Here is a 13,272-nt window from a genome sequence, read left to right as displayed (position 1 = left end):
TGTGTAGTTTTTTCTCTCTCTCTTATTATACTAAAAAATAAAATATATAAATTATACTGAATTGATTATTTACTCAAAATTTCGTCATTCAACGTTTGGTTCATAGACACTCCATTTTTCAATAATAGTGCCTGTAAATTAAGTGGTCCTTTTATAGTTTTTGTTTTTTTCTGACTGCTTTGAATATGGTTATGCATTATGCAAATAATTGAGATTCACCTTATGCATAGAGACGACACAGAATAAAAGTTTTGGTCAAATTTAAGCTAGAAAACGTAGAAAGAAGATAAATAAATGGAGAGTCTAACCCATGCATGCATCTGCAAACATTGAGATAATGTTTTGTCATATACTATACATTAGTTTTGGTTTTTAGAAATTGAGATTCACTGGATCACACCACCACAATTTTCCTAATATTCCATAAAATAATTTAAAACACTGCATGTCATATCATGTGGATCTTAATTTTCCAAACAAAATTCATTCTCCATCATCACTGATGAAACAATTATTTCAAATAGGAAGTTTTTGAATTTTTGGCCAATAAGTGTTTTTAAGAGAAAATAGATTTTATTCCAAAAAGAATAACAAGATGTTTAACTTCATAATGACTTTCTTCAATTAACTACTTTTTATGAGAATCTAAAGTCTCCGATGAAAGCTAATACTTCCTTTTTGAGGTGTATAAAAATGTTATGAGATGGTCGAGATTCGATCTTCTGATTGAGATAATTGAGACCCCTTATGGATAGTCTGGCCGACCGACAAATTTAACTATTAACGCTCAAATCAATGTCAGTGAAGCTAAATTATCATTAAGAATTAGGTAATGCAACCATAAGTGTGATTCATTCTACTAATTAGGCCCAATAAGGTAAACTCATTAAAATAATATAAATAGCGCACATCCAAACAAAAAAATACGTTATTATTACTGTACACACCCGAATGCCGAATATCTTCTTTACTAGCTGCAGGTACCTCTCATTTGACATTCATCCGAGACTGAGAACCGAAGGAGTAGTGCGAAGACCATAAGAATCACAGTAAAACTTTAACAACCTGCCCAAAAAAAAAAATAAGCCTTCAATAGTTCTCTAGGTCCATCTCCCACACTCCAAGAACATTTGGTTTCACTAAAATTAATTAAGATATTAAAACTATTCTAAATAATTTTTATTTTTCACGGTGAAACCAAACATAAACCTTCAATGTGTTGAGTGTGGCATGTTCATGGGACCCTTAAGAATCAGCCTTTTCAGAATACGTGTAAAACACATTTTCAACTTTTCAAATTTGCTTTCGTGCAATTGACTTCGACTTCTCTATAACAATCTCACAACCATTGTTAAAACACACAAATAATTTTTGTAAATAAAATCAATTTCGTGAGATTTTTTTTTTTAAATAACACTTAAAATTTAGCATTTTGTAATCTCTGTAAACCTTCTTAGTTTTGGTTGAAAAGTAAAAGGTTGAACATTTTAAATTCTTATATTTGTTTAAAACATTTATTATTAATATTTTGTTATACAGGCTGTGATTTCACATTCTTATATTCTAATTAATTATTTCATCTACATATAGTCTAAAATACAATTAAATTTATACGTGATGTGTCTGTTATTTCTCTGTCAATTTCTAATCATAACTAATTAGTTTATTTTTCTATTAAAATCTCCTATACGTAAAAAAAAGTATAAATAAAGTTTAGGTTATATATATATATATTAATTTTTTCATATAAGTATTATTTGGTAACTTTAATGAATGGTAAGGTCAAATGACAAATTACTTGTTTTTGTTTTGAATTTTTTTAGAAATTTATCTTTCTTTAAACATTTTTGCAAATACTATACTTATTTTGGAATCCAAAACTATGTCTACATTTTTATTTTATTTTCATTTTTACTAATAGCTGTTAAATTCAATAAACACTTGTATCCAACAGCTATTAGTTGTAAGTATTTTTCATTTTAAGATTGTAACAGCTTCACGCACTGTTAAGTTTTTGTGACAAAAAAATGATAAATAATTATTAACGTGTTGAGTGGTGTCAATTAATTTTCATTTTTATTCTATTAACATCAAAACTAAACAATGCAAAATATCTAAAGTAAATTAAGTTGACAGAGATTTAAACAGTTACAATTAAATTGCTGTCAAAAAGTCACAATCAAATTTTACTCTATTTTGTTTTAAGTTTTTTTAATATAAAAAAATATATTTTTTCCTTTTAATAAAATAAGTATAAAATTGACTCCTTTCATTTGTGCATTAATAATTAAATATTACATAAATTAGAAAATAAAAATAAAATTTAATATAGTCTTAAATTCTAAATATTACAGCTAAATGAAAAAACATTAGAAATAATTGAAGAATATTTAGTTACGCCTAGATTTCAGTTAAGAGTATAAGTTTATTTGCATTATTTAATGCGAAACGTGGTAAAGCGTATGCATATTAAATAACAACTCTTGTGAAAAGTGAGAAAATTTAATTAAACTATTAAACTAAATTAAGCAAAACAGTCTTTGAGAGTTTTACGAAATCTGACATAAATTTATGTTGATGATTAAGTATTATTGACAATTACGTGTTGAGTAACATATCAACAACAACATAATAATTTTAATTTAATACACAATTGATATAAAAACAAGGTAGTTACTTTCAATAATATTTCCATTTATTATTTAATAAATTGGACGGCGGAATATCGTATTAACGTAACACAAGCACTGGGAGAAAAATGGAAAATGAATGTAAACAACAGCATTCATCAAATTCAAACATATGATTGGACAATGCACCCCAAAAGTCAAATAAGTTAGGCCTGAGAGTCCTTACTAATGTGACTTTTTTTAATATATATTAAGTAGAATTTGAGTATTTTTAATTAAAGCTTTATTAAAAAAATTATTTATTAAGTATTTAAAAAAGTTTTTACTATTTAATTAGGTGAAGTAATTGTCATCTTACCATAAAGATTAAACTAAAAATACTCAAATTTATAGTGTAATTAAAACTTAGTTAAGCTAATAACAAAGTTTTTAAAGAAAGACATGCATGACATCACAATCAAATTATTTATAAATGATCTTTGACAAAATGTAAGAAAGTCTATTTTAATAAGGTCGAAAGTATAAATATGAAGAAGTATTTAGAAAATGTAGCTGTCAACATGTGAAATTATTCTGTAAGGTGGAAAAAGAAGAAGAAGAAGATGTAAGATGGTGATGATGTGTGCGAGGAAAGTACAGTGAGTAACATAGGATGTAACAGAGGACAAAAACATAAACAGTAACAAAAATGAAATCAGATTTTGTAGTGAGAATAAAGGACCAATGAGCGGGAATAACGCGCCCCTCATTTGAAAAACACATAAAACACGCACACCTTCATCACATCTAATAATTACCACCAAATCTTGGCCAAAGTAAACACCCCAACACAACACAACAAAAAAGATTAAATTTTTAAAGAACCAGGATTGCATAACACTTTTCTTCTGCTCTCTTTCTCTCTCCTCAAATGCTCTTCCCCACCCTCTCTCTCTTTCATTATTTCTTTTGTTTTAATTTTTGGTTTTTATCTGTCACAAAGAAACGTGTTGGATAATATTTCTGAATCTTCGCATGATGTTCCTTCACCTATGAAAAATTCCTCTGACATTCCTCTCCGATCTCCATAGCTTGTCTTTCCACACACTGGAAGTAGTGGAAGGTACTATATCCCATTCTTGTCCCTTTCAATTGGGTGCTCATCACACTTCTTGTTAAGCAATATCGTGAGAGATAATTTAAGTGGGTCAATCACCGATTCTTTTTTTGCAGATTTTTTTATCCTCAATGTCGGATTCAATGGCGTCAATTTGAGTAGTCCTTGGTAGGTGACTGTCAGAGGAGTTGTTTCTATTTCCAGTTTAGATTAGTATCCATGAAAATGAGATGAAATTAAATGAAAGGAAAAGAAAAGAAAAGAAAAGAAAGGAAATCTTTCATTTTTTTGTTTATTTTATTTTTGATGTTTGGGAGTGATCCCTTTCAAGCTTCCATCCAAAGCACAAAGCTTTTATGGAAAGTTTTTCAATAAAAGTTGAGAATGGAGGTAGATGGGTTTGGGTGGGAAGTGAATTCTAAGCAAAGCTCATAACTAACCACTTCCCTTCTGTTCTATTTCAAACTCGATTCTGGTTTCACTCTCCTATTTTTGTTTCCCTTATGGTGTGGATTTCGCTTGCCGAATGCAGATTTTGATAGCTACCTGATTGGTGTCATTGTCATATACCATTGAGTCTTGTTTCCCTGATCAAGTTTTGAGTTTTTTTGTGCTGTGTTGTGTAATGGTGTTGTAGGTGGGTCACTGTTGTGAGGGAATAAGGGAGGTGGTACCAGTTACTGCTTTTGCTTATAATATCGTAGATGGACCGGAGGAGTTGGCTTTGGCGCAGGAAGTCATCTGAGAAAAGTCCAGGTGAAACAGAGAGTTCTGGTTCAATCTCATCTCTTTCAGAAAGATTCTCTGATGATCAGGTGGGCATTGGAACGGAAGTGGTATCCATGTGTTTAAATTGAATTTTGATTGCTCAGATGATTGTTAAGTGCTTTTTATGGTAGCGGTTCGCACGGTTAGATCCTATTCAAGATGCTTGATATTGTAATTTCGTCATGATCCTTCAAATTGCACACAAATGTGGCTGTCAATTGCAGTCACGGATCATGTTCTAAAACCTCCTATCCTATTTCTTTATATCTTTGACAATTCAATCTTGGACAGCTTTGATAGTTGTTTGTTGGTGAAATAGATTGTCTGGGTTTTGACCATTTTCTGAAGTTAAAATCACACTCCTTGTTAACTGAAATGAAGAATTTAGAGGGAGGGATATGACTTCAAGGCTTGATTAGTTAAAAAATGTACCATTTTGAATAGAAATCATGATCGTGGAGTCAATTATGCAACTGTTCGTACTGTGAGATAGCCTGTAATGTGTAGTCAAGATGAAAAAAATGGTTATTGCTTGGTCTGCAGGTTTTAAATGGACTTATTCATTTTCTAAGCATGGTGGACTTTGTGGTTAATTATTCCCTTTTCAAGTGTGAGAATTCTGCTTCTTCGGATTACTGTGAAGTTGGAAAAGTAGTATGACGAATCTGATTCTTTTTCCTATGTTGTAAAGGTGTATACAACACAAGCTGCTTTATCTCCTGAAGTCACGTCTAAGTCTGCACCAAATGACGACGTTAATAGCCCAAAAATGAGTAAAGAAGAAGTTACGGATGTAAAGATTCTTACAGAAAAATTAGGTGCTGCTCTGCTGAATATTGGTGCCAAAGAAGACTTGGTAAAGCAGCATGCTAAAGTTGCAGAAGAAGCTGTATCAGGTATTTATCCTTTGGCCCTTACCATGCATATGAATGGAAATAGTGCTACCTCAAATATTTATTATCACTAAGAAATGGGTTGGGTGTTGCACCACAAAATGGATACTCTAAGGAGATTAAAAAGGAAAATTCTTGATGAAGATTTCTTAACTTTTTTAGATAATGATTTCTGCACTTTTTTTGGACACTATTTAAATTCATTGATTCTTCTGATGGTACACTTATTTATGAGTGTCTTTCTGAAAGATTTTATTCATCGTGTCGTTCTTGTGTACCAATAAATTAGGACAGTTTGGTGGTCATCATGACTAACACAATCTTTTGATTGGCTTCTCATTTTTAGGCTGGGAGAAAGCTGAAAATGAAGTGTCATCTTTAAAACAACAGCTTGATGCTACGAGGCAGAAGAACTCAATTCTCGAAGACCGAGTTGGTCATCTTGATGGTGCACTCAAAGAGTGTGTGAGGCAGCTTCGACAAGCTAGAGAAGTGCAAGAGCAAAAGATTGTTGAAGCTGTTGTGAATAGTTGTCGTGAGTGGGAATTCAATAAATCTGAACTTGAGGGGAAAGTTGCTGATCTTGAAGCTCAACTTCAAACAGCTAAAGCAGATTCTGCTGCATCGATTCGTTTTGATCTTCATCAGAGGCTAGAAGCTGTGAAGAAAGAGAATTCGAGTCTTAAGCATGAGCTGCAATCTCGACTGGAGGAACTAGAATTGAGGATAGTTGAGAGGGATTTAAGTTCTCGAGCAGCTGAGACAGCTAGCAAGCAACATTTGGAAAGTGTCAAGAAGGTTGCTAAGCTTGAGGCTGAGTGCCGAAGACTGAAAGCCATGACTCGTAAAACATTTTCTGTCAATGATCACAGGTCTGTGACTGCATCTTCAGTTTATGTTGAGTCTTTCACGGATAGCCTGTCAGATAGTGGAGAGAGGATACTAGCAGTTCAGAGTGATTTGCGTAAATTAGGTGGATGGGAGGTGAATGAATGTGAGCTAAGTCGTTTTGATTCGTGCTCGTCTTCTTTAGTTATGGAAATTGATCAACTTAAGAATGAAAAGACTAGTGGTAAAAATCACATGGTCCCTTCAACTGAGATCAATCTCATGGATGATTTCCTTGAGATGGAAAGGCTTGCTGCATTTCCAGAGAATGAAAGTAGAAGCAATTTTGTCAGGGAAGGAGTTGCATCAGATCAATCTGATGTTGGTCAGGCTACAGTGGATGCTTTGATTCAAAAGAATGTTGAATTGGAGAAGAAGCTGGGGAAAATGGAATTTGAAATGGAAGCTATGATTCAAAAGAATTCTGAATTGGAGAAGAAGCTGGAGAAAATGGAAGCAGGGAAAGTTGAGGTTGAGATGGTTTTAACCAGGTACCATACGCAGCTTGAGACATCAGAAAGTCGGATAAGGGAAGCAGAGTTGAAGGTATCAGAGTTTCAAACTCAGTTAGCTCTTGCAAAAAAATCAAATCAAGAAGCATGCGAAGAACTGAAAGCATCAAAAGCAAAGAAGGAGATAGTCGAGTCTACACTCACGCTGACTCAAACTGAGGTCGAAAAACTCATTTCAAAAATCTGTTCTTTGGAGGAAGGGATTCAGAAGGAGAGAGCTTTGTCTGCAGAGAATACAATCAAACGTGGAAAATTGGAGGAAGAGCTTTTGAATATGAAACAAGAAGCTCATGTTCAGCAAGACACCGAGATAAAGCATAGGGAAGTCGTTAATCACAATTTGAAGTTAAAACAGGTCAGTTTGCTAAAACTGATAGGAAACTTAATTTTTTAAGCCTTCTTTAATGTATTTCATATTTGTTAAAACATGCTAGCTAATCTTCTTGCACAATATTTTTATGATGGAATTCATCAAGAGCAATATCCTAAACATGATTCTTCAACCTTTTTATTTTTTGGTGCAAGAACTAGTTCATGTGGATTTGGTTTATAGAAAACTTATAATCATGGTCTATCATCAAATGTTTTTGTAGTATTACCTTGCTAGTCAAGCAACTTTTATCAAGGGTTGCAAGACAAATACAAGTGATACTTGTTGATTAAAAAAAATCATGCATCATCCATTTTATACTTGTCTTTAACTTGGCATGGTCTCTGCAGGAAAAGGAACTTGCATTGGCTGCTGGTAGATTTGCTGAGTGTCAGAAGACCATTGCATCTCTTGGACAGCAGTTGAAGTGTCTTGCAACTTTGGAAGACTTTCTACTTGATACTGACAACCCTATGGAGTCAACCTGTGAAGTCACAAAAGGTCCCCAAAATGGTGAGCAGATGAAACTACCTCATAGTGATTTGAGCACGCCCGAAAGAGATTTTGATTCATCCATTTCGTTAAACTCATCAGTTACTAATGAGAAAAGTCGTAATGGCTTTAGTAAGTTCATCCCTAAAAGCAAGAGTGTAAGCAAAAAAGGAAGTCACTAAGAGAAAATGGAGAGAAACTATAAATGATAAAGATAAAGTTGAATTGTAAATTTGAGTTATTCATTTTTATCTCATGTTGAAACCATCGCAAAAATAGCAATACATATAAAGTCCAAATTCTAAAATGTTCTCTTGTTACATATGGCAATTTACAACTTCACAAATAAAAATTATGTTGAAATGAAAGTTAAAAACAGAATTGGGGTGAGAGAGGCTCGAACTCTCGACCTCAGGATTACTCTAAAGCTATGAGACCTACGCGCTAGCCAACTGCGCCACCACCCCTTTGATCTCTGAAACAAATTTCTTTATTACTGTTTTGTTTAAAGTTTAAAAAGAAGTTTAAGATTAAGAAAATGGTTAATCTAGTTGATAACATTAAATCTGTAATAAATGTAAATTGAGTGGCATTGATGAGATTGAGAATGAAATTGGGTATGAAGAGAAAAAGAGTGTTTAGATTGTGTGATGAAAAGGAGGAATGAAAGAGAAAGAGAAGGCATTACCCCACACATGTGAGTGATGAGCTGCATATCACAAGTAATTGTTGGATTGCACTCATCAATCAGATCATGTTCTTCACACTCACTTGGTTGGTTGGGACTATCTTCTTCAATATTTAAAGTACATGTGATCAATCTTTACACACACAAAATCATCACAACCTAAACTTAAAATATGGTTTTGATTTCTCACATATTTTTGTAATAATGTTAGACTTACAACAATTTATAATTTTTGTAAAGAGCTATAAATTATCAATATTTTAAAGAGAACAAAATTAAATTTTACCCTATTATTTATATCATTATATAAAACAAATTATAATTATTTTGTGTCATTTTTAATTATAATATTTTATCATTTATTAAATAAAAATAATTTTATTATTTGATAAATAACCTCCCAATTCAAAAATAACCCCATAATATTTACGCTCAAACCTAACCATAAGTTTTTATAGCTTTTCTATAACTATATTATTTTTTATTTATTACATAACACAACTAATTATTAGTGACATCTAGTTATATAGGGGAATTTTTGTTATTTATGGATATTCAATAAAATGAACATGTGAAATAAAATAAAAAACAAAATGCATAATTTTACTAATTGTGTTCTTTTTTATTTTCTTAACAACTTAGTTTGTTAAATAAATAAATATAAATTAAAGAAACATAAACAAAACTTTATATAAGATTCAAAATGGTGATATAAATGTTAAACTTCATGTTTCTGATACATGTAGAGAAACCTTTTTCCATTGATGTCCAGAATTCTTTTTAAGGCTTCAAAATCTTGCATGCACCAATCAGTTGTGGTTTCAAAGTGAACCATCATGTAATCATCAAATTCATCCTAACATTCGAAGAACATAATTATCACATATGCATTTAGATTTTTATTATGAATGGATAAAAAAATTGACATCGAGACATAATAGCTGACTTGCAAATGTAAAACTTATAAGGTATCCATCTCTTGATTGAAAACAATAAATATATCAAAAGTATTTAGATAGTATTCTAGAAGATAATAATTTATTAACAAATTATAATATTATACAATATTTAAGTTTTATTATAAATGTATATTATATTTATATTTATATTTTATTATAAATATATTTAATATTAACATTGATGTTGCGTTTATGTGTATAAATTAATTTGAGAATAATAAAGAAAAGTTACATGTGCTGACCACGTAAATGGAACTTTTTTTTTATAAAAAACATTCCAAAACTAAATATTAAAAAATCGACATTATTTAATTCCACTACACGCCAAAAGTAAATGACCATTTATCACAACAATTGCTAACTTATATATGAACATACCAGATCTATTAAATGGAGTAAGTTTTTAACTACTAAAAAATTAAAAAAAAAATATATGTGGAAGATTTAAATTACAGAAATTGAAAGCCTTTTTTTTTTTTTACTTTAATAGAAAGTAGAAGTTCCTTAAAGAGATTATTTAAAAAAAAAAATTAACATGAGTGATTTGTAGGGAAGCTCACAACTGATTGCAAATCTGGCCTAAATTGAAAATTAATTAAATTGAAAGCTAAAATATTTTAACTTTTACTTATTGCGGTTTCGTATAGATGTTTTTTGTTCACGTGGCATTTACTATTTTAAAAAATAAATTTGAAATATTTTATAGTAATAAAGAATTTGAAATGTTTTATAATATTGTGTTATTTGGATAAGAAAGTGTAAAATAAATTAAGAATTTCAAATTTTATGTAAGGATTTGAATTTTTTTATTGATTTTTCTTTTTATTATTACGTCTATTTTATTCTTATTTTTTCATGAGTGCATTAGAAAATTTATTATCTTGATTTTGATTAAGAATTACATCAACTTTTTTTGTGATAATTTTGACTATTGGTAAATTTATTTTTTTAACTAGTGTTGGTTAGACTTTTTTTTATAGATGATAATAAAATTATCACTAAAGTACTTTTTTAAGTTGATTTTTTTTAATTCAATATCAACTATAAAATGTCATTTAATTTTTTTTATTTCACATCTATCATTGTTATCTTTTAGTCTATATTTATAAGTGTTATTTTTGGATTGATATCAGTAATGTTATTTTTTAATTAAAGTTGATCATAGTTTTTAAAATTTATATATATTTTGTATTTAAAAAATTTATTTTATTTAAATAAGTTAATCTAATGAGTATTAATCAATTTTATTTTTTATTTTCAAAATTATAAAGTTGTATTCCTTAATTTTAAAAATTGTTACATTGAAATTTAATTTTTATTATATGTAGTTTTCGCATAGTATCGTATAATAAAACATTTGTTACTTTAATTTGTAATATTACTTTTTAATTTAAATTAAATAAAGATTAAAAAAATATTAGTAAAGTAAAATAATAATAAATAAAACGAAAATACATGCTAGAAATCGTGTGAAGAAACTTATAACTTATTTTATAAACTGTATCATTCTACACATGAAATTCTTACTTTTGTGTTAATTATGCTTATTAAATACCTATCAAAAAGTATAACAGACACTCTTCTATATACTATTTTCTTATTACCCTATACTGAATAGTCACGTCATATACCAGCTTTTCTCATTTTAATAATAAAAATAAACAAAAATATAGATTCAAAAAGTAAGATCCTAATAAGATATTCTATAGATTTTATTTAAATTTAAAATGGATTAAATGGATATAAGCAAAAAAATAAGCACTATTTTCTAGAAACAATTAGTATGGAATTTATCATAACAATATTCCTATTTGGTAAAAATAAATTATAATAACAAAGTATGATAAAAAAAAAATAAAAGAGTTACATTTATTTCTTCTAAAAATCAAACATCTATAAAAACCCTAACATGACAAAGGTGTAGTTCCAGGTCCATACGGACGAAGAGTATCCATGTATGAAGTAAAAGAAAGATAGTATTTACATTTGTTTTCACATATTTCTTCAATCTTCATATAGTTTTCACCAATCAAACCACAACTATAAATATATTTTTCAGTAGCAAAGATGAGAAGTTCACCATTCATAACCATGAACCCTGTGATTGTAGGGTATTTTTCCTTCAAACCCATTTCTTTTGTTTTTACCTTCATAATTCTCCTCCACCTACTTGTTTTATAATCTTTTAGAATCCAAACTTTGAAAATATATCTTTTAAGTCTCACCAAGCAAATGGAGGAACTTGCCATTGACACCTTGCCCCAGTTGAAAATGCTCATGTCACACTTATCATCAGTTGAACTCTTTCTAGCCGTTTTGGACAACTTGAGCATTGTGGAGGTGCCATCCTTGAGATTGTAGGACATTATATAGGGTTCAAAATAAGGGCTCCCTTCAGTGATGTAAGAGCCACAATCTGAAATGAAGTGGATGACTTCATTGTGTTGCACAGGCATGTTAAACTTCAAGTTTCTGCCACCTGCACATAAACCCTTTTCCAGTGATTTCCACAATCCTTCTCGAGGCTTCAAAATCTTGCATGCATAATCTGAACACCAATCAGTTGGAGTTTCAAAATGAACCACCATGTAATCATCAAATTCATCATAACACTCCACCAACATGATTATTACATGGGCATTCAGATTTTCATCGTGGGTGGGTACAGAAATTGGTAACCGAGATTTTGTAGCTGGGTTGCAAATGTAGAATTCAGAAGGTGTCTTATCTGTTGCATGACAAAGTATCAATCCCTTTGTTGAAGCTAAGATTTTACTGGATTTTGACAAGAATTGGAGAACATCTCCAGACACACCTGATCCTTGTTGCGAAGGTAATGAGTGCAACCTAACTTCTTCATTGCAGGACATCTCTAATTGTAGGAAGAAACATGTATCATCTCTTTTCAACGAGTTATGAACATGATTCAATAGGAAAAAGGCTTCTTCAGCAAGATTGCAGAACCCCTTTCCCACAGCTTTGAACCTGTAAAGAGATTTTGCTGGCAAATAAGTACAAATAGGAAAGATCTCACTTGATATCATGGCCATGAAAAGGTGAAATTAGTTTGAGAAGCAGAGAAAACAAGTGTAGGCGAATTCAAAGGAGAGATTATGTAATGTTTGTAAAACTCAGTTTGATGATCATGAATATATACAGATAGGAAAAAAACTTGATATGTGACTAGTAAATTTTAAAAGATAAAGAAAATTTTAAAAGATAAAGAAAATTTTATCTAAAATTAAAAAAAATCTTGACAACAAATTTTGATTATCAAAATCTCATCATTAAGAAAATCTTTTCCAATTATAAAGATGATAACTATTTTCCTGAAAAGATGATAACTATTTTATTGATGGAATTGATATTTTTGAAAATCTTGTAAATTCACTAACTAAATATTTTTTGAATTAAAATGTGTAGGTGATTACAATCTCATCATTATTTTAGTTTCAACTTTTTATTCTTAAGCAATATATTGTATATTTTAAGATTATTTTTTATTTAATTGAAGATTATTTTTTATTTGAGATGTGTGAGGATTATATTTTATAACATGTGTTTGCCTTTATGCACCAAACTTAACTCATTTTATTCTTCACTAAGACTAAATCACCTTATATCTCTTATTTTTATCTTGTTTTGATTTGTTTTGATTTTTTTTTTTATATTTTTTATCTTTATTTTATTTTGTTTTGTCTTTATTCTATATCTTTTATGTTTTTAGTTATTATTTTTTTCTGCCATTTATTATTTTTTTCTGTTTTTATTTTTATTTTTATTATTGCTATTTTTATTTTCTATATTTATTTATTTTTACATTTTTTTCTTCTCATTTTTAAGCATTAAGGGTAGCATTTGCATTAGTTTCTTTTTTAGGATTTTGCATTTAGGATAGACACTTCAATATTATTTGTGTCCATTACTAATTATTATTAATTGACTTTGTTTTTTTTTTATAATTATGTCCTTTATA

The 13,272-nt window shown here is 29.7% G+C and overlaps 2 protein-coding genes and 1 non-coding gene across 5 annotated transcripts; 1 reads left to right on the top strand and 2 right to left on the bottom strand.

Annotated features, from left to right (window-relative positions):
* The first annotated feature begins 3,412 nt into the window (after positions 1 to 3,412).
* On the top strand, positions 3,413 to 7,956 carry LOC137812513 (filament-like plant protein 3). Of its 3 annotated transcripts, XM_068614525.1 has the most exons (6): positions 3,413 to 3,732; positions 3,843 to 3,894; positions 4,364 to 4,541; positions 5,186 to 5,390; positions 5,734 to 7,142; positions 7,508 to 7,956. In XM_068614525.1, exons 3-6 carry the CDS (start codon positions 4,431 to 4,433, stop codon positions 7,829 to 7,831), a joined length of 2,049 nt encoding a protein of 682 aa, XP_068470626.1. In that variant the 5' UTR covers positions 3,413 to 3,732; positions 3,843 to 3,894; positions 4,364 to 4,430; the 3' UTR covers positions 7,832 to 7,956. The 3 variants fall into 3 exon arrangements, with proteins under 3 accessions (XP_068470626.1, XP_068470627.1, XP_068470628.1); XM_068614526.1 differs by lacking the exon at positions 3,843 to 3,894 and having other exon boundaries at positions 3,464 to 3,732; XM_068614527.1 differs by lacking the exons at positions 3,413 to 3,732; positions 3,843 to 3,894 and adding an exon at positions 5,038 to 5,104 and having other exon boundaries at positions 4,367 to 4,541.
* A 75-nt stretch (positions 7,957 to 8,031) lies between these two features.
* On the bottom strand, positions 8,032 to 8,116 carry TRNAM-CAU (transfer RNA methionine (anticodon CAU)). Its single transcript is given in 2 exon segments — positions 8,032 to 8,067; positions 8,079 to 8,116. It is a non-coding gene; the product is annotated as a tRNA-Met (tRNA).
* Positions 8,117 to 11,200: 3,084 nt separating this feature from the next.
* LOC137809531 (uncharacterized) lies at positions 11,201 to 12,340 on the bottom strand. The gene has a single exon (XM_068610638.1). The coding sequence runs from the start codon at positions 12,338 to 12,340 to the stop codon at positions 11,201 to 11,203; it is 1,140 nt and encodes a 379-aa protein (XP_068466739.1).
* Between the last annotated feature and the right edge of the window lie 932 nt (positions 12,341 to 13,272).

The sequence above is a fragment of the Phaseolus vulgaris genome, chromosome 2 (genome assembly GCF_000499845.2).
Source record: "Phaseolus vulgaris cultivar G19833 chromosome 2, P. vulgaris v2.0, whole genome shotgun sequence".
In the NCBI taxonomy this organism is placed as follows: Eukaryota; Viridiplantae; Streptophyta; class Magnoliopsida; order Fabales; family Fabaceae; genus Phaseolus; species Phaseolus vulgaris.
The sequence above is the reverse complement of the archived record's forward strand: the minus strand, read 5'-3'. Positions and strand labels throughout refer to the sequence as shown.

What these genes read in the sequence shown, in the direction of transcription:
- LOC137812513 (XM_068614525.1), top strand. Translation starts at nt 4,431, where the DNA reads ATGGACCGGAGGAGTTGGCTTTGGCGCAGGAAGTCATCTGAGAAAAGT. An exon ending in AAAGATTCTCTGATGATCAG is followed by an intron (nt 4,542 to 5,185) that starts GTGGGCATTGGA and finishes TATGTTGTAAAG; the next exon opens with GTGTATACAACACAAGCTGC. An exon ending in ACAATTTGAAGTTAAAACAG is followed by an intron (nt 7,143 to 7,507) that starts GTCAGTTTGCTA and finishes TGGTCTCTGCAG; the next exon opens with GAAAAGGAACTTGCATTGGC.
- LOC137809531 (XM_068610638.1), bottom strand. Translation starts at nt 12,340, where the DNA reads ATGATATCAAGTGAGATCTTTCCTATTTGTACTTATTTGCCAGCAAAA.